The 25,787-nt window shown below is 35.8% G+C and overlaps 1 protein-coding gene across 1 annotated transcript; it reads left to right on the forward strand.

The window, feature by feature from the left end:
- Positions 1-24,462: 24,462 nt before the first annotated feature.
- LOC108458826 (NAC domain-containing protein 90-like) lies at positions 24,463-25,787 on the forward strand. Its single transcript, XM_017758220.2, has 3 exons — positions 24,463-24,628; positions 24,890-25,179; positions 25,288-25,787. Exons 1-3 carry the CDS (start codon positions 24,463-24,465, stop codon positions 25,603-25,605), a joined length of 774 nt encoding a protein of 257 aa, XP_017613709.1. The 3' UTR covers positions 25,606-25,787.

The raw sequence follows: 25,787 nt of genomic DNA on the forward strand, positions 1-25,787 counted from the left end.
CACACCCGTATGAGCAGGCCGTGTGCCTCACATGACATTAGACAAGCCCACACGGCATTAGACACGCCGACACTGCATTAGACATGCCCGTGTGTCTAAGCCGTGGCAAAACAGAGCATACATACTGACTTCACCACACAGGCAGAAGACACGCCCGTGTGGCTTGGCCGTGGTCAAAATTGACTTGGGTCATATGGCTAACCACACGCCCATGTGTCTAGCCCGTGTACCCTTCGAAATGGCCACACACACCCATGTACCAAGACTGTGTGCCTCACACTGCTACCAAACACACCCGTGTGTCTAAGCCGTGTTTGAGACTGACTTGAATAGCTAAATTAAAATAGACACACAGTCAAGACACACGCCCGTGTGCTCAATCGTGTGGGGTGAAATTAGGCTTGGTTTAAGCCACATTTCCCACCTATCTGAAGCACTCAACACCCACAACATTTTAGCATTATTTGCCTACATTCATAGGCAACCAATTTAACCATTTTGTATATATATCATACCATTCAAATACCATCCAAAACACTATTCAATTTCAGAACCAAAACATACCAAATCAATGTACCAAAGTCATCACAACTTACATAAGTTTCAAATACATAAAATCATCATTTATTCACATACTTCATACCACAAAACTTGCCAATTCAACATTCCAAAATCAAACCATCACATGAACATTATAAACTTCATATGACCTACCTATCAAACACACCATTTTAGCCAACTTAAGAGGCCATACATACTAATATTTACAAGCCAAGTCTCATGGCTAATCACAACACAAAACATACCAAAATGACACTAGCCTATACATGCCATATACCATATATGCAACTCCCAAAATGGTACCAAAATAGATGTCCGATAGTGTGATTAATGTCATTGAAGATCGCCAGATCCGAGCTAGCTTTGTAACAATGTAAAACAGAGAACATTTCACATAGTATGCTTTAGAGCTTAGTAAGTTCGTACCATGAATAATCAACAATTTATATTAAACGAAACATCAGCTAATAAACACTTAGTACTTCACAATTCATTCATCAATTCTATTCACAAATTCATCAAGCTTCATACACACAGTATCATCTACCACATAGGTATCGACCATACCTAAACTTTCCCGTATTTATTAATTTCTTTCTCACCTCTCGTTCAAATACATAAATTCATTCGGAAGTCTTTCCATGCTTTAAGATTTCGCACACTTAGTGCATCAGTGATTTGCCAAAGATATAAAGATTTTGCACACTTAGTGCTATCTCTACTAACCGAAGTTATCTTGGTATCGCACGCTTAGTGCCTCATATAGCCAATTCTAACTAGCACACTTAGTGTTATTTATAGTCGAAGCTGTTTGAATCACACACTTAGTGTCGAACATAGTCTTTTTATCATCGTGTTCAAACCAAGCTCAAATATATACAATTTATATATTATCAAAACATTGAAACATAAATTATAACATCATTTATCACATACAAACTTACCTCGTACTTGAAATTGAAGATTTGGATCGTTTACTCGATAATCTTCGATTTTCCTCGATCTAAATCTGATTCCTCTTTTCTTGATCTATATGTATTCAAAATTAACCCTTTTATTCAAAAAATCATTCAATTCAATCCATGTACACGTATTTAGGGCATTTTACGAGTTAGCCATCACATTTTCACATTGTAACACTTTAGTCCCTATTTCACAAAAACACAAATTACGTAAAATTCATCAAAACAATGCCTTAGCCAAATTTTCCTATAGTCCCACTCAGCTCATATTTATCATTTATTTTATATTTCAAACCCTCAATTTACACTTTCCTCAATTTAATCCCTAATATGCATTTTCACTTGAAATCACTTTACAAAACATGTATATCAAGCACTAAGCTTTCATAATTCATCATTAAACATCATAAAACACATGAATTCATCAATGGCATCTTTTAAAATCATCAACCAATTCAAAAATTAAGGCATGGGCTTAGTAAAACACAAAGCAACGATTACAAAAAAGTAGAAATTATCCAAAACGGATCAAAAACCGTACCTTAATCTCCAATATCATTAGTCGAACCTTAGCTTAAGCTTTCTTTTCTTTTCCTTTTGTATTTTCGGTTAACAAGGATGAATAAATCATCCATTTTCATGTTTTCTTTTATTATAACACATATTAATAATAATTTCCAATTATAACCTTTATTAAACCATATAAATATCACTTAATGGATGGTCATTAATATCTATTAACCTTATCAATGGTCTAATTGCATCATAAGGACCCCACATATATAAAGACATGAAAATTTAACACTTACTCAAAATAGAAGGCCAATTTTACATTTTACACGATTGAGTCTTTTTTTCAAAATTAATCACACAAATGATAAAATTTTCACACAAAACTTTCACACATGCTTATACATGGAAAATAATATTTAAATATTTTTTGACTCAGATTTATGGTCACAAAACCACTATTCTGACTAGGGTCTAAATTGGGTTGTTATAGATATTGACTCTACACACTCATATATAGCTAGTGTTGTGTCTGCAAATCTAGGTTTAACTGCTGAATACTGCTAGAGAGTTTTCTGTGATTAGTCCGTTGGGACAATCAGTACAGGTTGATAAAGCATACAGACGAGTACCTTTAGAGCTCCATGAAGTTGATGGAGTTACCCTTTAATGAATTTGATTTAATTCTGGGAATAGATTGGTTTATTGAGTATCGGGTTAGTCTAGATTATGCAACCAAGAGAGTTAATTTGAGACCGAATGAGAATAACGAGGTGGTTATTATTGGTGAGCATCAAGATTACCTATCTAATGTAATCTTTGCTCTTGTAGCAAATAAGTTAGCCCGAAAGGGGTGCGAGACATACCTTGTTTACGTATTCGATTCTATTCCCGTAAAGTTGTCAGTGGGAGATATCCGCACTGTACGGGAATTTCCAAATGTTTTTCTTAAGAAATTACCTAGGGTACCTCCGGATAGAGAGGTGGAGTTTGGAATTAATATGTTACCAGGTACTGCTTCAATGTTTATTGTATCCTACCGCATGGCACCGAAAGAGCTGACCGAGTTAAAAGCATAGCTTCAAGAACTCCTTGATAGATGATTTATTTGACCGAGTGTGTCTCTATGGAGGGCACTGGTATTGTTTGTTAAAAAGAATGGTGGGTCAATGAGAATGTACATAGATTATAGACAGTTGAACAAGTTGACGATCAAGAACAAGTACCCGTTATCAAGGATTGACGACTTGTTCGACCAATTTCAAGGAGCATCCGTCTTTTCTAAAATCAATCTACGCTCTGATTACCATCAGCTCAAGGTTACAGAGACCGATGTGTACAAAACTGCCTTCAGGACTCGTTACGAACATTACGAGTTCCTGGTAATGCCTTTTGGTTTAACGAATACCCTGGTGGTGTTTATGGATTTAATGAATCAGGTGTTCCAACTGTACTTGGATCAATTTGTAGTGGTTTTATGTAATACCCCTAACCTGTATCCATCGCTGGACTAGGGTTAAAAGGCATCACCGGACAAATCAGAACATTTAACAATCATTTCACAAACATCATAGCATCATAAATCATACATCAATACAAAGACCCTACCATAGGTCTACGAGACCTTAAACATGCTTTAGAAATAGGTCAAAACAAAACCGAGCACATACGAAATTTTTTGAAACTTAAACATGTTTCAAAGTTATACAAGTCACAAGCCCGTGTGAGCTGACCGGGTGCCTCACACGGCATTAGACACGCCCGTGTGTCTAGGCCGTGGCAAAATAGGGCATATATACTGACTTGCCCACACGGCCACAAGACACGCCCGTGTGCCAGGCCGTGTGAAAATTAGGGAGGCTACTGACTTAAGTCACATGACTAGTCACATGCCTATGTGTCTAGCTCGTGTTCGAAACTGAATTGGCCACACGACCTAGTACAAGTCCGTGTGTGCGACCGTGTGATCTGCCTAGACTCATTTCGAAATGGCCATTGAGCAACATGGCTAAGACACAAACCTGTGTCCCTGCCTTTGTGGGCAAAAAAATAGGTCATTTACAAGGCCAATTTGCCAGCCATTTAGGGTCCTCCCTACAAGTACCATTCAAGCATCAAATACATCATATTTCCAACCAAATTCAACCACAAAATATTCATCATTCATAACATATATTCATCAACCAAATTCATGCTCATTATTGAAACCAAAACATGCCAAATCATAAACCAAAAACACATGTTTCTTAATCTCAATATACCTCATTCAATCTCATATCATGAACTTACCAAATTCTTTAATTTAACACATACCAAAACTTATCAAATTGACCAATTCACTTTGGCCAACCATGAACACGTCACATTAGCATATTTGTATCACAAAGTTATAATCTTAATTTATTCTTATACATAATCAAAATCAAGCCATGTCACATGGCTAGATATACACATTACAAAGCATATACAAGTACTTTTAGCTTATACATGCCATACTTCAATATTTACACTTTCAAAAGGTACCAAAATAGAGTCGATAGTGTGGTAATGATCCTTAACGATCCCCAAGCTTCCGGTAGCTTCGATATCTATAAAACAATGCAAACACATACAAAGTAAGCTTTCAAAAGCTTAATAAGCCACATACAAATAAACTTATCATATAACACAATTATAAACCAAATCAATCATGTAATTCATGGCCAATATACTATCACTTACTACATAATTCATATAAAATTCACATAATCCTAATCCATTTGCTCAAATAGCATATTTTCTCATACTTATTTCATATATCATCACTTGCACATGTACTTACCTTTTCTTTTCAAACATAGTATACATTTCAAACGCACCTGATTCGGATACACATTTTATATATTCATTATTTTCTTGGAATGCCCGTTGAACCATTCAAAATCATATGGATACAAGGATAGCTCAAAAAGCTTGTACAATGCCAAAGTCCCAAATGTGGTCTTACATGTAACCAAATATCGATGCCATTGTTCCAGACAAGGTCTTACACGAAATCAAATATGATGTCGATGTCCCAGATATGGTCTTACACGAAAATCATAAGTCGATGCCAACGTCACAGATGTGGCCTTACACGAAAACACATATCAGATCCTATGTCATGACATATGTATCCTAACTATTCCTATGGTTCGTATGAGGCTTTTCGGACGTCGAAACTTTGTCGATACTTTCTCAGATATCTCATGCTCAACTCATATAACCATTCATCAATGTTCAATATCATATTAACAGTAATAGTTCAATTCAAAAAACGTTTATTTGTATATTGACTTACCTCGTACGGAACTGAACGAAAAAAAGTGACTATTCAACGACTTTCGTTTTCCCCTGATCTAATTTCGTTTTCTTTGGTTCTTAATCTAAATCAATTCAAATTTAACTTATTCAAACTCATATTCATTCAAATCAATCCAAAAACACATATTTAGGACATTTTACAAAGTAGCCCTCACATTTAACACTTTAGTCCCAATTTCACAAAATCACAAAAAACACAATTTTTTTATACTTATACTTGGCCGAATATTCATAGTATTCATACAAGTCCACATATTTCATTTATTTCATATTTTAGTCCCTCAAAATCCCAGTTTTATAATTTAGCCCAAATTACTCAAATTCATCAAAAATTCAAAGACAAAACATGTTAACCCAACATCAAGCTTCCATATACTATCATCAAACTTCATAAAACTCATAGTTTCATCAATGGCATAACTCAAAACCATCAACAAATTCAGAAATTGAGACATGGGCTTTGTAAAACACAAAGCAACGATCACAAAAACGTAGAAATTATCGAAAAAGGAACAAAAACGAGCCATCAATTGAGCTTTAGCATGGCCGAACCCTAGGTAACTCTTTTTCTTTTCTTTTACTTCTATTTTCGGTTAATGAACCAAGAAATAAAGAATATGATAGCTTTTCTATTAATTATTATAAGTTTATTTTCATATTTACTTATTTAACCTTTGTTTAAACATAAAATAAACACATAATGGATGGTCATTTATGTCCATTAACCTTATTAATGGCATAATAGCAAATAGGCACTTTTAACATATGGCAAGAAACTTTTACATTTTATACAATTAGGTCATTTTATCAAATTAAGCACACAAAGGATCAAATTTTCGTACGAAATTCTCACACATACTAATTCACATATAAAAAGCATGGAAAATAATATTAAAATACTTTTCTAACTCGAATTTGTGGTCCTAAAACCACTATTTCGACTAGGGTCTAAACCGAGCTGTTACAACTCTTCCCCTTTAGGGATTTTCGTCCCCGAAAATCTTACCGTTAAATAGATTCAGATATTGCTGTCTCATAGCATCTTCGGGCTCCCACGTAGCTTCTTCAGCACCATGTCGATGCCACAATACTTTAACTAACGAAATTTTCTTATTTCTAAATTCTTTAATCTCACGAGCTAAGATACAGAACGATTCTTCTTTGTAGGTCATATCAGACTGAATCTCAATCTCAAACGGAGAAATCACATGTGATGGATGAGATCTATATTGTCGAAGCATCAATACATGGAATACATTATGAATCTTTTCTAGCTCAGGTGGCAACAATAATCTATAAGCAACCGGCCCGATACGCTCGATAATTTCATACGGCCTGATAAACCTCAGACTTAATTTGCCTTTTCTGCCAAATCGGAGTACTTTCTTCCACGGAGATACTTTTAGAAACACTTTCTCATCGATCTCAAATTCAATATCTTTTTGTTTCAAATCTGCGTAAGATTTCTGACGATCGAAAGCTGGTTTCAAACTATCTCGGATCACTTTTACTTTCTGTTCAGTCTCTTTTATCAAATCAACCCCGTGTATCTTATTCTCACTGAGCTCAGTCCAATACAAAGGTGTACGGCATTTTCTACCATATAAGGCTTCGTACGGTGCTATTTTAATGCTCGATTGAAAACTATTATTATAAACAACTTCAATCAATGGCAAATATTGTTCCCATGTACCTTCAAACTCAAGAATACAACATCTTAACATATCCTCGAGAATCTAAATAATTCGCTCCGATTAACCATCCATTTGTGGGTGAGAAGAAGTACTGAAATGCAATTTCGTACCTAAAGCCTCTTGAAATTTCTTCCAAAATCTCGAAGTGAATCTCGGGTCTCTATCTGACACAATAGACAATGGCACACTGTGTAATCTCACAATATCATAAATGTATATCTCAGTTAATTTATCAAGCGAGTAATCAGATCGTGCTGGAATAAAATGAGTTGATTTCGTCAATCTATCAACCACAACCCAGATAGCATCTTTCTTTCACAGAGATAAGGGCAAACTCAAAACAAAATCCATTGTCACTCTATCCTATTTCCATTCCGGAATCATAATCGGTTGTAACAAACTGGATGGCACTTGATGTTCAGCTTTAACTTGCTAAAAAATTAAACATTTCGAAACAAAGTTAGAGATATCTCTTTTCATTCTAGACCACCAATAATGTTGTTTCAAATCATTATACATTTTCGTACTACCTGGATGTACAGATAAATGATTATTGTGAGCTTCATTTAAAATCATCTGAATCAACTCTGGATTTCTCGGTACACAAATCTGATCTCGAAATCTAAAACAATCATCATTATTGTAACACCCCTAACCCGAGACCATCGCCGGTGTCGGACACGAGGGGTTAACAAGCCAAATCCACATATTTCACCCACCAATTTGACATATCCAGACAGGCTGGAAATCTGCGTCACTGTCACCTTAAAAATCATATCTCGAGTTTCAAAACTCGGAAACTGATTCCGTAAATTTTCCCTAAATTTAGACTCATATATCCATCCTTGGATTTATTTCTAGAATTTTTGTTCGGGCCAATTGGTACAGTTTATTAGTTAAAGTCACCCATGTTACAGGGATTGACTGCTCTGACCTTCGCGCGTTACAACTTGAATATCTCTCTTTACAGGGCTTTAATACTGGTGCTGTTTGTTTCTAATGAAACTAGACTCAAAATGGAATCTGTACATATAAGGCATGACTCCTAATTCTTTCTGGATAATATATAATAAATTTTTAAAGTTGCGACAGGGGACCCAGAAACCGTTCTGGCCCTATCTCACAATAGCTTTAATATCTCTTAACATGTAACTCCTATGACTGTTTCGTTTATTCCACATGAAAGTAGACTCATTAAGGTTCATTTACATAATTTATTCACTATTTAATACCATTCCTACAAATTTTGGTGATTTTTCAAAACCACACCACTGCTGCTGCCAGCATCTGTTTTCAAAGTAACCATTACCTATTTCATGATTTCCACGATTCAAATGGCCCTTTTTGCACACATAGCACAAAGTGTGATTATGATTAACCATTCCAATGGCTAATCCTTTCAAACAATTTCATACCCCATAATGATTATCATACAAACTATTATAGAATCATACTAAAACGATATAAGCCATTTTCGCATGGCTATCCAAGCTTACACAAAACCGAAAGGTACATGACCTTCAACATTAGGGTAGTCCTATACATGCCATTTCAAAATTCAACCAAAATTATACCAAAATGGAGGCTTTGATAGTGTAGATGACTTGACTTTAATGATCCCGAATCCGATTGCTACCGAGCAAAATCTATAAAACAGAGAGCCAAAGCAACGGAGTAAGCATTTTTATGCTTAGTAAGTCTCAAGCAATAAAATCAGCTTTAACCAACGCATTACATTCACATAGCCAAATGAATCATTTCATTAATACACATTCACATAATCATACTTACTTCACCATCCCAACTCTTATGTTCATACACAAATAACGGCTTCGTTAAGGCCGATAACTCATTCCATCATAGGAGCGAATATTCATACGCTCTTACTCCTAGCGCATAAGCACACACAACACATACCTTGTTATTGGGAAGTTTCACAAGTGCATTAGCTGAAAATTTTCCAGCAAGCTTATAATTTTCAAATCACATACCTTCGAGTTTAACCGGATATAGCTACTCGTTCAAATGCCTTGGGACATAGCCCGGTTATGGTAACCCGCACAAAGGCCTTGGGACTTAACCCGATTTCTAATTTGCACAAATGCCTTGGTCTTAGCCGGATGTAGTCACTAGCACAATTGCCTTGGGTCTTAACCGGATGTAATTACCAGCATAAATGTCTTGGGACTTAGCCCAGATATCATTCAATTGCTCATGCACACATATACATCAATAATCATTTCCCATTCAGATTTCATTTTCGTTACTAAGGCTCAAACACAAACATATCACTAGCATAATCGCCTTGAACTTAGCCCGGTATCATTCAAATACTCATACACACATAAATCAATAGTCATTACACATCAATTTTTCATTTCACATAATTCGAGTAGGGTCATTTCTTGAGGACTTACCTCGGATGTTGTCGAACGACTTTGACGACTATTCGATCACTTTTTCCTTCCCCTTATCCAATTGTGGCCCTCTAAGCTCTTGAGCTAATTCAAACAAATTCAATTTATTAAAGTCTCGCTTGCTAGCCTTGGCGAATACACATATCATTGATTCAACATCACATAACTAAGCACTTTAGTCAATTTTCTTTAATTACGCACACATTCGACCTTAGCTCACAACAAGGTAGCCGATTACCTAAGTCAAGAATAGGCATCATTAAGCTTGCCTCTAACCGAATGCATGCACCATAATTCCCCTCATGTGGCCGATTATGCTTAGTCATTCTTGCATAAAATCAAAAATAAATTGCAAGATTTTCACATCATATGTGTACTAGGCCGAATGTACATGCAAATTTCACAACATTCTTCAACAAACTTCTTCTTTAAACAACATATTCATCACTTTCATCATAATCAAAATATCATGTGCAATCATATATACACATATAAGTGCAAGGTCAATTTCAAGGTGTCCATAGCCATCCAAAACACAAATTTTAACTAACATGCAAGAAGCATGAACCATGCTCATGAATGCATCATGGCGAATACATCACAATCATGCCCTTTCAACTTCAATCATGGTTAAACAAAAAGAACTCAATGTCTTACTTAAAATTGGTACAAAGAAGTTTCAAGAGTAGTCAATCCATCATTGCATGCATCATTAGCAAGCTTCACATTTAGCATGCAATGGCTTTAACACAATAACAACTTTGGCCAAATGCCATTTCCATGGCATAACAAGGATTTGAACCATGGCTAACATGCACATCAAGTTAGCAACCAAAACATGCATGAAACTCCTAACACAACCTCATACATACCTTAATCTTGATGCAAATTTAGCCAAATCTCCTTCTAGATCTCTTCTAAACCAAGCATGAAGCAAAATCCTATCTCCTCCTTAGTATTTTCGGCCAAAAGGAAAGAACAAGGATGAACAATTTTTTCTTGTTTTTCTTTCACTTGCACGGCAATGGGGAAAGGATGAGCTATTTTTTGATTTTTTTTGTTTCTCATCCAACATCATTAATTATTTTATCATTTAATTCATCATGCATTAACAAAACATGTTTCAACATGTTTTCTTTGCCCATAAACCATGTCATGGCCAGCCACTAGCTTGTTTTGGGGAAATTTGACATGCAAGTCCATAGTTTTGCATGCATGCTTTAATTAGTCATCACACATTTCCCTATCGTACTTTCAAAGTTCACTACTAAGTCCCTTCTAGTGAAATTCACCTTTATAACACTAAATCAATCATCAAAAATGTCACACATGAGCACACACATATTATAGGCATCAAAATAAATTTTAAATTATTTTTGTGCCTCGGTTTTGTGGTCCCGAAACCACATCCCGACTAGGGTCAATTTTGGGCTGTCACAATTATCAACCCAAAATTCAGAATCAGAATTCAAATCACATTGAGCTCGTTTTGCTATTATCTCATTATCAAACTTCTGAGCTTCATAAATCTGCTGTAAAAACAAAGGTCTTGCTTTCAATTCAGCTAAAACTGAACCATCATCAAATATACACAACTGAGCATTCATAGCACGTAATGCAAAAAAAGATTTTTGACTCAAAGCATCAACAACAACATTTTCTTTTCTAGTATGATAATCGATAACAAGCTCGTAGTCTTTTAGCACTGCTAGCCATCTTCTCTATCTCAGGTTCAAATCTTTTGAGTCATCAGAAATTTCAAACTTTTATGATCAAAACAAATGTGACATTTCTCACCAAATAGATAGTGACTCCAAATTTTCAAAGCAAATACAATCGCAACTAACTCAAGGTCGTTCGTCGAATAGTTCTTTTCGTGTAGCTTTAACTGTCTCGAGGCATAAGCTATGACTTTGCCTTCTTTATGCAACCCAGGCCATTCAACAAAACATCATTGTAGATCACAATTTTTTTACCCAATTCTGGTTGTACTAATATCGGAGCTTCAGTCAATAGAGCTTTCAACTGATAAAAACTTTTCTAACACTTTTCAGACCATTCAAATTTCACATCTTTCTAAAGTAGTTTCATCAACAGAGTCGCGATCATTGAAAAGCCTTTCACAAATCATCGATAATAACCAGCAAGTCCCAGAAAACTGCGGTCTTTAGAAACATTTCTCAGAGGCTTCTAATCCAGAATAGTTGAAATCTTGCTCGGAGCAACTCGGATACCTGATGCTGATACTATATGACTCAGAAAACCAACTCCGCATAACTAGAACTCACATTTATTGAACTGTGCATAGAATTGCTTATCTCGCAAAGTCTGTAGCACTATTCTCAGATGCTCAGCCTGCTCAGTTTCATTACACGAATAAATCAATATATCATCAATGAATACGACCACAAATTGATTTAAATACGGTCTGAGAATTTTGTTCATCAAATCCATAAAAATAATAGGTGCATTTGTTAATTCGAAAGGCATACTAAAAACTCATAGCGTTTGTACCTCGTTCGAAAAGTAATTTTCGGAATATCTGAATCTTACTCGCAACCGATAATAGCCCAATCTCATATCTAGCTTTGAAAACACGGTAGCTCCCTTCAACTGATCAAACAAATCATCAATTCAGGGCTGAGGATACTTGTTCTTAATAGTCACTTTTCTCAACTGGCAATAATCAATACACATTCTCATCGTACTATCTTTCAGTTTCACAAACAGAACAGGAGCACCCCAAGGTGAGAAACTCGGTCCTGCGAATCCTATATCTGCCAACTCTTGTAATTGAGACTTTAATTATTTTAACTAGGTCGGAGCCATTCTACACGGAGCTATCAAAATCGGAGTAGTTCTCAGTACTAACTCAATGCCAAACTCAACTTCTCGAATCGGAGGTAATCTCGGAAGTTCTTCAAGAAACACATTAGGGAATTCACAAACAACACGCACTGATTCAACTTTTTTTCTGTTACTTTCAAATCAATCACATAAGAAAAGTAAGCTTCACCACCTTTTCTCACAATACTCAGAGCTTTCATCGAAGATATCATAGCAGGCAATCCATTCAAATCACTAGATTCAGTTTGAACTATTTCATCATTCTTGTATCTCAAATCAATAGTTTTCCATTTACAATTCACAATAGCATCATGCAAAGTTAATCAATCCATACCCAAAATTATATTAAACTCATCAAAAGGTAATAACATCAGATTGGCCGGAAAACAAATGTCTCGAAACATTAACGGACTATTCTTGTAGACTTTGTCAACCAAAACACTTTTACCTAGGGGGTTCGATACTCTAATTACGAATTCAGTAGAATCTACAAGCAAAGTCTTACTGTTCACTAAATTCATGCATATATAAAAATGCATCGATCCTGGATCTATCAAAGCAATCACAGAAGTATCGTAAAGAGTAAAAGTAACCATAATCACAACTGGAGATGAAGCTTCCTCACAAGCTCGAATGGCATAGTCTTTGGCAGGTGCATGAGCCTCGGGTCTAATAGTAGTGTCTTTAATTCCCCTCTAGCTGCCACTCATATTTCCCATATTTCTGGGTGATCTACCTCGAGTTGAGGTGTTACTTGGTCTCGAATTTTGCACAATTTCTTGCTCAACAAACTTGGGACAGTCTCGAATAAAATGATCTAAAAATCTACATTTAAAATAGGCCTAATCATACAGTCTACGATTTCCAGGATGTTTTTTACCATAGTGTTTACACTCAGGTCGATCAGATCGAACATTTCCAATACTAGCAAAAGAAGTAGCTGGAGCTCTGAAGCTCGATTGCGATCTAGCATAATCTCTACTCTGATGTCCCACATTAGTCTTTGAACAGCTATAATCATCTTGTAATTTCTTTGATGCAAACTGAAATAGTTTACTTGCAGATCTCTTTCTCACATCTCTAGCTTCAGAATCGGCTTTCCTTTTCTTTTTCCCCAGTTTTTCATCTCTAGCTTCATTCAAACCATCTTCGAATCTTTTACACATTATTGCTTCGGTCGAGACACATTCTCGTGCATACCAGTTGAATCTCACAAATTCTCACTCATATTCTGTAACAGACATACAACTTTATTTCAATTCAAGAAACTCTTTATGTTTCTAGTCGATAAATCTCTGACTGATGTATTTCTTTCGGAATTCAACTTGGAAGAAATCCCAGGTGACTCACTCTCTTAGAACCACCGATATTAGTGTATTACACGAATGATAAGTTGTATCTCTCAAAAGTGAAATGACACACTTTAGGAATTTATCCGAAGTCAATAACAATTCATCGAATACTCTTATCGTATTCTCTAGCCAAAACTCGGCTCTCTCAGCATCATCAGTCATAGTAGCACGGAACTTTTCAGCCCCATATTTTCTAATCCGTGGCTTACTTAATTCAATCGAACTCGCTTGTGGCATAACGGGGACTTGCGGGGGATTAGGCAGGGTTGGGGGTTGTTGAACAACCAGATTAGTTTCGATATATTGGGTGAACCAATTGTTCATCATTTGATAGAAGGCTTGTCTCGCCTCTCTATCATGGCTACTTGTAGCTGGTCTAGAGTAGGATGGCGCTGTCCCCAGTGCGGGAGGAGGCGTATTACTCTCAACATCGTCAGTTACAACTCATTTGGGATCTATTTACTATATAAAAACACCTTTTCATTGTCAGGATTCATTACACTATCGCAGTTTATACATATGGCATATATAGCTAGACTCAAAAATGCTACGTTAGTCCTAGAATCAATTAAACCGTAGCTCTGATACCAACCAAATGTAACACCCCTAACCCGTATCCGTCACTAGACTAGGGTTAAGAGGCATTACCGAACAAATCGGAACATTTAACAATCATTTCAGAAATATCATAGCAACATAAATCATACATCAGTACAAAGTCCTTAACATAGGTCTAAGATACCTTAAACATGCTTTAGAAATAAGTCCACATATTTCATTTATTTCACATTTTAGTCCCTCAAAATCTCAATTTTACAATTTAGCCCAAATTACTCAAATTCATCAAAAATTCAAAGAAAAACATGTTAACCTGTAACACCCCGTACCCGAGTCCGTTACCGGAGTCGAATACAAGGTGCACACAGACTTAACTTAATTGTTTTCACAATCCATAAAAAATTTTCAGACAAGTTTGATTCTTTGCGTCCTTGTCAGCCTTAAAAATCATATCTGGAGTTTCAAAACTCGAAAATCAGTTTTGTAATTTTTCCCTGAAACTAGACTCATATGTCCATCTACAGATTGTTTTCTAGAATTTTTGGTCGAGCCAATTAGTACAGTTTATTAGTTAAAATCTCCCATGTTACAGGGGTCGACTACACTGACCTTCGTGTGTTACAACTTGAATATCTCCCTGTGCAGGGATTCAATACTGATTCCTTTTATTTCTATAGAAACTAGACTCAAAGAGGAATCTATACATATATGGTATGACTCCTAATTATCTCTGGTTAATTTATAATGAATTTCCAAAGTCGGAACAGGGAATCCAGAAACCGTTCTGGCCTTGTTTCACGAATACTTAAGGCCGATGTGTCAAAAAGTTAAGGCCGAACATAAGTTGCCCTCTGAACTACTTCAGCTAGTTATGATGCCACAATGGAAATAGAAGTGGGTAACAATGGATTTTGTTCTAGGGTTGCTTTTAACCCCCACTAAGAAAAATTCAATTTGGGTCATCATTGATCGGTTGACCAAATCGGCCCACTTTATTTCCATCTAAATAGAGTACTTCTTACAGAAGCTAGCTAAACTGTACATCATCGAAATTGTGAGACTAGACGAAATTTCGGTCTCGATCATCTCTGATAGAGATCCATGATTTATGTCTCGGTTCTGGAAAAAACTCCATGAAGCTTTAGCCACCTGACTTAACTTCGGCACTACATATCACCCTCAGACTGATGGACAGTCGAAGCGAGTTATTCAGATCCTAGAGGATATGCTTCGGGGTTATGTGATAGAATTCAAGGGTAGTTGGAAAGGGTACTTATCGTTGGCAGACTTTGCATATAATAATAGCTTTCAATCTAGTATTCATATGGCACGCTACGGAGCCTTATACGGTCGTAAGTGTCGTACTCCACTATGTTGGACAGAATTAAGTGAACATTGGATATTGGGTCTTGAATTGTTTTCTAAAGCTGAGAACACTGTGAAAGTAACTTGTGATCCCCTGAAAGCAGCCTCTGATCGACAGAAGTCTTATGCGGATTTAAAAAGAAAGGATATTGATTTTCGGTAGGTGACCAAGTGTTTCTAAAGGTATCACCTTGGAAAAAGGTTCTCCGATTTGGATGCAAGGGTAAGTTGAGCCCAAGGTTCATTGGACCTTACCATATCTAAAAGATGTTGGACCTATTGTGTATCAGTTGGAATTACCATCGGAATTAGAACGACTTCATGATGTGTTTCAAGTCTTGACGTTGAAACGGTATCGAATTGATCCATCGTATATTATTCTTGTCGATGAAATCGAATTGCGACCGGATTTAACATTCTAAGAGGAACCTATCCAGATCTTATAACATGATGTTAAGGTGCTGAAGAAGAAATTTGTTCCTTTAGTAAAATTTCTATGGTGAAACGACGGTATGAAGGAAAATACGTGGGAACTTGAAGAATCGATTCACCAATTGTATCCGTATCTATTTGACTCAGGTAAAATTTGACGTCAAAATTTCTCTTAGGGGGAGAGAGTTGTAACGCCCCAAAATTTTAAGAATATAATTGTGAGAATTTGCAATAATTAGATTTCTATATCTGTGGTTCTGTGCTCTACTTTTGTGTTTAAGGTCTAGAGTTCGAGTTGTATCGTTAAAAGTTCTATTCTTTTAGAACAATCTCTGTCCATGCTATATATGGTTAAAGGTAGTTCTGTAAGAATCTATGTCAAGAATGAGCTTAATGGTTCACTGGTTAAGCATCTGTCTATATTCTATTTGGTTCCGACTTCGAGTCCCATCGTATGCTTAAAGAAAATTTTTACTAGTTGTTGGAGGTATGTTAGTGGTTAACTTAAAATAGTATGAAGAAATTCTATTGTTTCTTCTTCTTTTTTTTCTTTCTAAGTTTGGTTTCCTTTTTCGGTTCTTTTTCTTTTCTTTTATATTTCTTTTTATGGTATTCAATGCTGCGTTAATTGAGAGTTCTTCGTTGCTTGTAAGGTCGTCTGGGAGATTATTAAGTAAGTTTCGTCGTTACTTTTCTCTCATTTTGTAAGTTTCGTTGTGTTAACAATATTCTGTCGAAATGGGATTTTTGTTGGGTTGCTTGGACGTTTTGTTTAATCATTCAATTGATTACCTTTTTAGGCGACGATATTACAAGGGACTTTATTCTGTTGTATTAGTCTGGTTTCCTCCATTTCGTGCGAGGTGAGCATGCGAATTGAGTTCGGATTGCATCGAAGCTTTCGACATGATCTTGGCTGTAGGATGATTTTGTTAAAATTATTGAAATCGATGTTGTAATTGACTATTGAATGGTTAATTAGGTTCCAAGTCGTCTCCGTGTAGTTTCTCCATCAAAGAGAAATCAGGTGCATACTGGAAACCTTAAATTTTGCAAGTTTCGGTCACTGAAAATGGTGGTTGTCGACGCTATACAGCTAGGCACACGGGCGTGTAACAACCCATTTTCGGTGAGATCGGAACAGTGATTTTGGGACCACAAGTTCGAGCCAAAAATAAAATTTTTTTTTATTTTATTTTATGGTTGGTATCATGATAGGAAGGTCACGTGAAAATTTTGGTACGAAAATTTTACCGATTGTGTGTTTAATTAGGGAAAGGACTAAATTACATAAAATGCAAAAGTTGAGTTCTAGTAGCTATAGGTATCAAATAGCTATGAAATTCAAAATAAGGTCCTTATATGGAAATTAGACCATTGAAAAGTAGTTAGTAGATATTTTAATAACTCATCCATGGAAAAATTAGAAAAGGGTAGGGACTAAATTAGAAATTAATAAAAAGAATCAATGATAATTAATTAAAAAGAAAAAAATTCATCTATTTTCATATCATCTTTCCCAATTTTTCTATAAAAACCTTAAGAGAGAGGAAGAAAACTTTTCAAGCTTAATAAGGTATGAAATCATGTCCCGTTTTTATTAATTTCTATATTTTTAGATTCGGGATAGCCTAATCTTTCTATTTAAGGGATTTATTTGAAAAGTTATCTAGGTATGAAATTTGGTTCATGGATGAATATGCTGAAAATTTGAAATTTATGATAGAAAATGAAAAGTTATTCATAGATAAACAGCTTTTACAAAGCAATTTTTGGTGAAAACTTGGTTTAGGGACTAAAATGAAAAAGTGGTAAAAGCTGTAGAAAATTCTAAAATTATTGAAATGTATGTGCTATAAATGTAGTATATAAATTTCGGCTAGGCTTGGAAAGAGGGTTCAATTTTATGAATTTCATTTTCCGAGCCTAGGGACAAAACTGAAATTTTTAAAAAAGATAGGGGCAAAATGGTAATTTTGCCTATGATGTAATAGGATGCAAATGTATATGAAATGTGATAGATTAATAGTTAAATTTACCCATATAGATCTGAAAAGACCAACCATGGAACTAGATCGAGGAAGGCAAAATGTTTTGGATTAATTGAAATTCAAATACAAACTATTTTCAATGTAAGTTCATGTCACTTAAAAATGTATGTTAATATGCTTGAATTGAATTGTATGATTGTGTTGATATATGTGAGATGATATAGACATAATGAAATAGTCTTAAGTTGTGTAATATGGACAAATTATCATGTTCCGGTTGAATGTTGAATTTCGATGGGTTAAGAATAATAGTGCATATGTTGCAGATAGAATTTAGCCCGGACGGGTAATTTCAATGTAAGCCCACTTGAGCTTAGGTTGTAAATTGGATTTAGCCTGGATGGGTAATTCATATTAAACTCTTTAGAGCATATGCTACGGATAGGATTTAGCCTGGATTGGTAATCCTACTGTAAAATGTAAGCTCAAGAGTGTGCCTTTTTATTATGTACCCTAATGGGTACTTTTGCACATGTATATATTACCCGAACATCCATCGAGATTTCAATAGTTCAACAAAAAAGACTATTGAAGTGTGGAAAGGTGAAATTAATGGAAGCTTGTAATGTGATGAGCTCATCTATGTTTACTTGATATTTATATGAGGTTATGTGACTAACTTGTTGAATAAGTGTATGTGTTTAGGTAACTTATCCAAAATCGATGGGATTTCAATTTATGTATGCTTGCATTAATAAATATGACTGGTAAGTTTATTTTCTGTCATACGAACTTACTTAGCATAAAATGCTTACTCCGTTTAATTTTCCTTGTTTTCTAATGCTCAAAGCTCGCGAAGTTTGGAAGTCGGTCGGAGCAATTATCACACTATCCACTATCTCATTTTGGTACAAATAGAAATCTCATTTTGGTATAATAGCATGTATAAGCTTATTTGGCCAATGATCGCTTGTAATTGTTGTTTTGTAATCTAGCCATTGGAGTGGCTAGTGGAGGTCTAAGTTTGGCTATTTTTGAAATAATATTTTGGTAATCACATAAGTACTTATTATGTGTTAGTTTGTTGGAATTATGTTAACATATAAGTTTATGATAAGAGTAAGTTTATATCCTTTGATACATGAGATAATACCACATGATTAATGGCTAAATTTATGTGAATATGATATTGGATTGGTGGATATATGTTTGTGAGTTTTGGTCAGGAAAATAGTAAGTTTTGGGTGACAAATGAGGCTAGAAAATGGCTTTATTTTGTCCACACGGGCGTGCATCTTGGCCGTGTGTCACATGGACATGTGGTTCAACATTGTGTCCCCTGCATCTTAAAAATGAGAAACAGAATACTCAGAATTGGGCACACAGGCAGAGACACGGGCGTTGTCTCAACCGTGTGGCTGACATGGCCTTGAACACGGGCGTGTTACTCGACCGTGTGAAAACTACACCTAAATTTTGAAAATAAAATTCACCACATGGCCAAGCACACGGGCGTGTGACTTGGCCGTGTGACTTCAAATTCTGCATGCCTTAAAAGTCAGAAAGTTACATGGGTTAGGGACACGGGCGTGTGTAGTACACGGTCCGACCACATGGGCGTGTCCCTAGACCACACGGGCGTGTGAGCCCTACACCTTGGAAAATTTTTGAAATGTCACGAAAAATTTTATGAGTTTCCTATTAAGTCCCGACTTGATTCTAATGCTCGTGTTGGGCCTCGAGGGTCCAATTACGGTATGTTTTGAATGATCTTGGTAGATAAATAGTAATTAACAGGAATTATCTAAAAAATATTCTGAATGTTTTGGTAGTACTCTAAAACCTTGTTTCGACGACAGATACGGGTTAGGGGTGTTACAGGGCGTACATCCAAGTCATGTAATGGGCCTTGTAACTCACTATTTATAGAATTGGGGCCACACAGGCAAGGACATGGGCTTGTCTAGGTTGTGTGTGGCTATATTAGTGCAGGGTTCACACGGGCAATAGACACAGGTGTGTGTCTAGGCCGTATAACTCACTATTTGGGTTATTAAACCACACGGCCAGGGACACGGGCATGTGCCTTGGCCATGTAACTCATTCTTTATGGTATAAATCCACACGACTAGGGACAAGGGTGTGTACCCAGGCCGTGTGAGTCACACGGGCAAGGACACGGGCGTGTGTCCCAGCCGTGTAACTTATTGTTTATACTTCAGAATCACACGAGCAAGAAACATGGGTGTGTACCTAGGCCGTGTGTTATGTTACTGGGGCCTGAAACCTATTTTGAGGCCATGAACGTTGTTTAACACCGTTACTGACATCCGCATTGTATGAATGGCTAAAATTGGTTGTATGAAAGCTATCTGATCTGCTGAGACTGATTTGTGAATGACATAGTTGTAAGTATACTATGATTCTTATTCTGAGGTTGGACTGTCTTCTCTGTTTGCGAAATAACATAGAATGACTAAATACTCAATATGGGTACTTGTGCTCTACATTTGCATGGGTTGGGATACTGTGAAGAAGGAATTAATCTGTTCTGAGTTAGTGGCTATGCCATAATACGTATAAATCTAATTCTGAAGCTTTGTCGCAATATTAACTAGCAACTAAGTTGTGTATCTGTAAAGTGTCAAACGGACATTCCAAGGTGTGCAGGGTTGGTTGGACATTGAATATCCTTAATGGAGTGTTGGGATGGCCGAAGACTATGTGTAGCGGACGGGGGGTAGGAATATTGCATCTGAATTAGATATGTATTGTATATGAACTTAATATGCATATATATATATATGTGTGTAATGAATATGCTCTGAATCTGAATTAAACATTTCGTCTGTATTGAAGTAAATCTTTGAATTTTGAAATATTCTACAAGTAAACGTTAATTGAACAATTTCTTTTAAGCACTGAGTTCACAACTCATATTTGTTATTGATTGGATTTCAGGTGGTTCTCAGTCTTGAACGGGTCAGTGCCGCAGGAGCTTGGACAAGCTTTTACCTACCTTTCAAATGTTATGTTGGAATTTTTGATAACTTGTGATAATAGAACTTTAGAAGATTATGTATTAACTTAATAAATGAACTTTATGATGAATATTATATGAAACATGGTTTAGTATTATCGTGTTTTGCGCAGTTTTTGAGTATTGATAATGTAACTCTTTAAACTTGGACTGGACATCTAGACTAGGTTTATGGTGTTACAATCAGGATCTTCTATTTCACGAAGAGTAAAATCATGTTTAGTGCCACCTTTATTAGGGAAATCATTTTCTAGAAATTTGGCATCTAAAGACTCAAATTTGGTAATGTTCTCACTTCCTTGTTCACCTATGAACACATATTGGTTTGAATGTTTAAAGCATCTTATAAATGTAATCTTTTTACCTCTTCGACCTAACTTGCCATGCCTATGAGTAGGATCATGGGCATAAGCAGCGCAACTCCTTGATCTTAAATTACAAAAATAAGGTTTCCTACCAGCCCATAATTCATAGGGAGTTGATTGCAATAGATTTGGAGGGTATCTGATTCCATACATAGCCATCTTTCAATAAAGCATCACCACAAAAGGTGATGGGAAAATCAGCTTATGTCATCATAGACCTGACCGTTTGTAGAAATGTTTTATTTATTCTTTCTACAATACCATTTTGTTTTGGAGTCCTCGAAATGGTTAACTGCCTATCTATCCATTTTTCATCACACAAGGTTTTGAATTGATTAAACAAATATTCATGGCCTTAGTCAATTCTTAATTCCTTGACAAATTTATCTAATTTATTTTCCACTAATGTAACATATTTTCTGAAGCTTAATCGGTTTGGAAGATTGTCGAAGATATATCACACTATCCAACGATTATATTGGTAGTTTTTGATGTTTTAGCCAAGGTTATAATGGCATGTATAGGTAAACTTATGGTTGATGTTTAGTTGAATGTTATTGATGAGTTTGGCATGTATATGTCATTTTGGTTATTGTAATCTTGGTACTTTTCGTGCCTTTTTGATGTGTGTGAATATGGCTAAATTATGGTGCATGTTTGAGTGACCAAATGGTATGTTTGTATGGAGGTTCTAATGATCATAATTATGGTGTGTTTTAGAAGTAGTATTGAATTATATGAATATGATGAAGATGTGGTAAGTATACATGTTTAGGTGAGTTTTTATGCTTGCTTTTGAGGTTGGCATATTGATTGAATGGATTTGGTCATTTGAATTGGTTATTTTATGCATGTTTTTGTAAGGTTTTGGTGCTTCGAAGTTGTGTAGAAAATATTTTTAGGTGCATGTTTGTGTTGGTGATGGAAATGGTTTGATTTTGGCCAATTTCATGTGTACACGGCTTGAGACACGGGCGTGTGACTTAGCCGTGTGCGACACATGGCCATGCGACACGGCTGTGTGTCCCTTGTAGGTTTTAAGGCATGCAAGTTAGGCTATTACATGACCTAGTACACAGCCTGACACATGGGCATGTGAGGCCATTTCAAAAGTTACATGGGTATAGACATAGGCTGGGACACATCCGTGTGCCCCTATTTCAACTATTACATAGCCTAGGCACACGGCCATATGACCTCTATAGTTCAAATTTTCTAACTTTTTCATAAATGTTCAAATGTTTCTGATTTAGTCTCGAAAGCATTTCTAAGGCCTCGATGGCTCATTTAAGGGACGATATGCATGTATATGAAAGGTTTATATCATGTTTATATTGAGATGTGAAATGTATGTTTTAAAGTTACATTCTTATGGTAATTCTTAATAACCCTATTCCGGTGACAGATATAGGCTAGGGGTGTTACAAAATCTGACCCATATACTTGCAAATACTGCTTATTTCATATCTTTTGTACATGTTTCTTACTCTGGACGTTGGCACATCCGAAGGTGGTCAAGGACCTTCCAATATAATCAACTTAGTCTTTTCTCCACTGAAGATGTTGAGCGCGTTACATTAATCTATGACTGAGTTAGCGAGAACAAGATTTCCAGTAGGGATGAGTTATTGTGCGGTGCAGAAAAGATGAAATGTGAATCAGGTCAATAGCGGTTGTTTGTCACTGTTGTCTCGATTTACGTTTCATCTTTTCTGCATCGCAAACAACCACTGTTGCCTCGATTTAGGTTTCATCTTTTCTACACCATACAAAAACTCCTCTTCGCTGGAAATTTTGTTGCCCCCAACTTTGTCACAGGTTATAGTAATAGGCTCACTGCCTTTGGTGGAGACGGATAAAACAAATTACTTGATTACACTGGAAGACCCCTATGTTTTTTGTTTATAAAGCATCCTCCTCTAATGATGTGAAACTCGATGTTGTGTCCGCATAACCATTGTCAACTAGGGGACCCGGTTATACTTCATCCCTTAACAACATAACATTTGTAAACTTGAAGCCCTAGTTACACTTCAACCCGTGGCCGTATAACCACCGTCAACTAAGACCTTGATTTGCAATGTGATTCAGCTTCTTAGGGATGGCTCCATCCTCATATGACAGATAAAAATTGTAAGTTATCGAGCTCCATGGCATCACCGTAAATTCAAACATACCTTAAAATTATAACAATGTTTATCTCAAACACAGACAAAAATAAATTTATAAACTTTAATTTCCCCCCAAAAAAAAGGAACAAATTTCCGCTGCCACATCAGTGAAAACACGCCCTATAGAATACGTTTTCACTTTATCTCTCCACAACGACCTAAAAATCATAATTATTATAAAAAAATTACATATATATTAGTCCACTTCAATATCTAATTAATTCTTTTTGTAATTAAAAATAGAGAAATGAATAAACTAAATAAAGAATACATAGATAAATAATAACTATATGTTTATTTTACCTTTAAATTTTGCTTTGTTGATTTTCTCAAGTACAGTTTAAAGATTTTTCTTCAAATATGAAAGGGTAAGTATATATAAATATAAAGTTTATTTTACACTAAACTTAAAATATAAGTATATTTGATCTTAACTCAAAATGAGTGATGACTAAAATTCTTGTGAAATATCTTTTACGAGTTCAAAGTGTTATCCATCCCTTCCTATAAAAAACAATATAAGTGTATTTTACCCAAGATCATAAGTGTATTTTACCCTACATAAAATAACAAGATGCCTTGATTTCTATGTTCTAGACTAAAGCGTGTGGAAATTTCAAAGCAAAGCGGCCTTTACCACAGATTTCTCATTCCACTCGTTTCTCTCACCATTAATGCTCTCTTTTATCTGCCTAACAACTTCCATGATCAATCCTGAACACTCTCCTCATACTTATAAATAGCGACCAATCCCATTATAATTTGTTAAACCCTCACTCACCATCTTTACTTTAAAGAAATCATTTCTTTAAGCTATATATATTGATTTGAGAATATTAAGCAGTGAAACTGAAAATGGAGGATATCGCACCTGGTTTTCGGTTCTACCCGACTGAAGAAGAGTTGGTTTCATTTTATCTTCATCACAAGCTAGAAATGGAGAGGGAGGATTTGAACCGTCTTATGGATCGGGTTATACCCATTGTCAACATTTATGAGTTTAATCCTTGGGATCTTCCACGTAATTTACACCAATCTACCTACCATTCTTTTACATACTACTAATTTCACTTTCCTTTTTTATTCTCTTTTTCCAACATCAAGTTCATCATCATTCCTTTGTTAGATTTTTTTTTTTTTTTTTGCTTAAGTTCATTCGTGCATCATATTCATTATCCATCACCGTCTAACGAAGTATTGTTTTTTGAAAATTAAAAAGGATTAACATAAAGAGATGATATCATTATTATTTATTATGCATTTAATGAAATTATTGATGTAGAATTTTCAGTGTACCTATGCCATAAGGATCCAGAACAATGGTTCTTCTTCATTCCAAGGCAGGAGAGTGAAGCTCGGGGAGGAAAGCCAAAGCGGCGAACAACAACTGGGTACTGGAAGGCAACTGGCTCACCTGGTTTTGTTTATTGCTCCGGTAATCGCCCTATAGGCGTTAAAAGAACCATGGTTTTCTACAAGGGAAGAGCTCCCAATGGAATAAAGACTGAGTGGAAAATGAACGAATATAAAGCCATTGAACAAGGAGCTTCATCTATTTCTGCAACTCCAACTGTAAGTAAACCACACTTGTTCTTCAATTATCTATCAAAATAAGATTCTTGTGCTTTTAACTCTATATAAAGATTGACGTACAAAAAAAAAAAACTCTGCGATTGGTAGTTAAGGCATGAATTCAGCTTGTGCCGGGTATACAAAAAGTCGAAATGCTTGCGGTCATTTGACAGGCAGCCTCCAGTAGGAGGAGTGCAGATAATTAAGCCAAATGCAGCAGCTCATCAAGGTGAAGCAACTGCTGGAGAAGCAGCTTCTGGTTATCATAAGAGCCAACAAATGGCGGGCTCACCCGAAAGTTCATCTTCAGAAGATCACGGGAACCCCTCTCAAACTGGAGCAAGTAATGACTCATCAGCAACTGTTTTTAATTATGATGAATTGTTCTGGAATCTTGATGGCTTCTGGGAGTCCCAGATTCTTTGATGGGAAAAATAAGGTTTTTGAAACTTCAGTTGTAACAAGTTTTCTTTCTTTTTTCGTGTTTTATGCTATAAACCCATTTTAACTTCGACATTAATGTACCTTTTTTCATCTTTATTGGTTTGATCATTGTTTCAACTCAATTATAGAAGTGAAACATAGTGTTAATTATGAATGCTATAGTA

This window comes from Gossypium arboreum, chromosome 4, assembly GCF_025698485.1.
Source record: "Gossypium arboreum isolate Shixiya-1 chromosome 4, ASM2569848v2, whole genome shotgun sequence".
In the NCBI taxonomy this organism is placed as follows: domain Eukaryota; kingdom Viridiplantae; phylum Streptophyta; class Magnoliopsida; order Malvales; family Malvaceae; genus Gossypium; species Gossypium arboreum.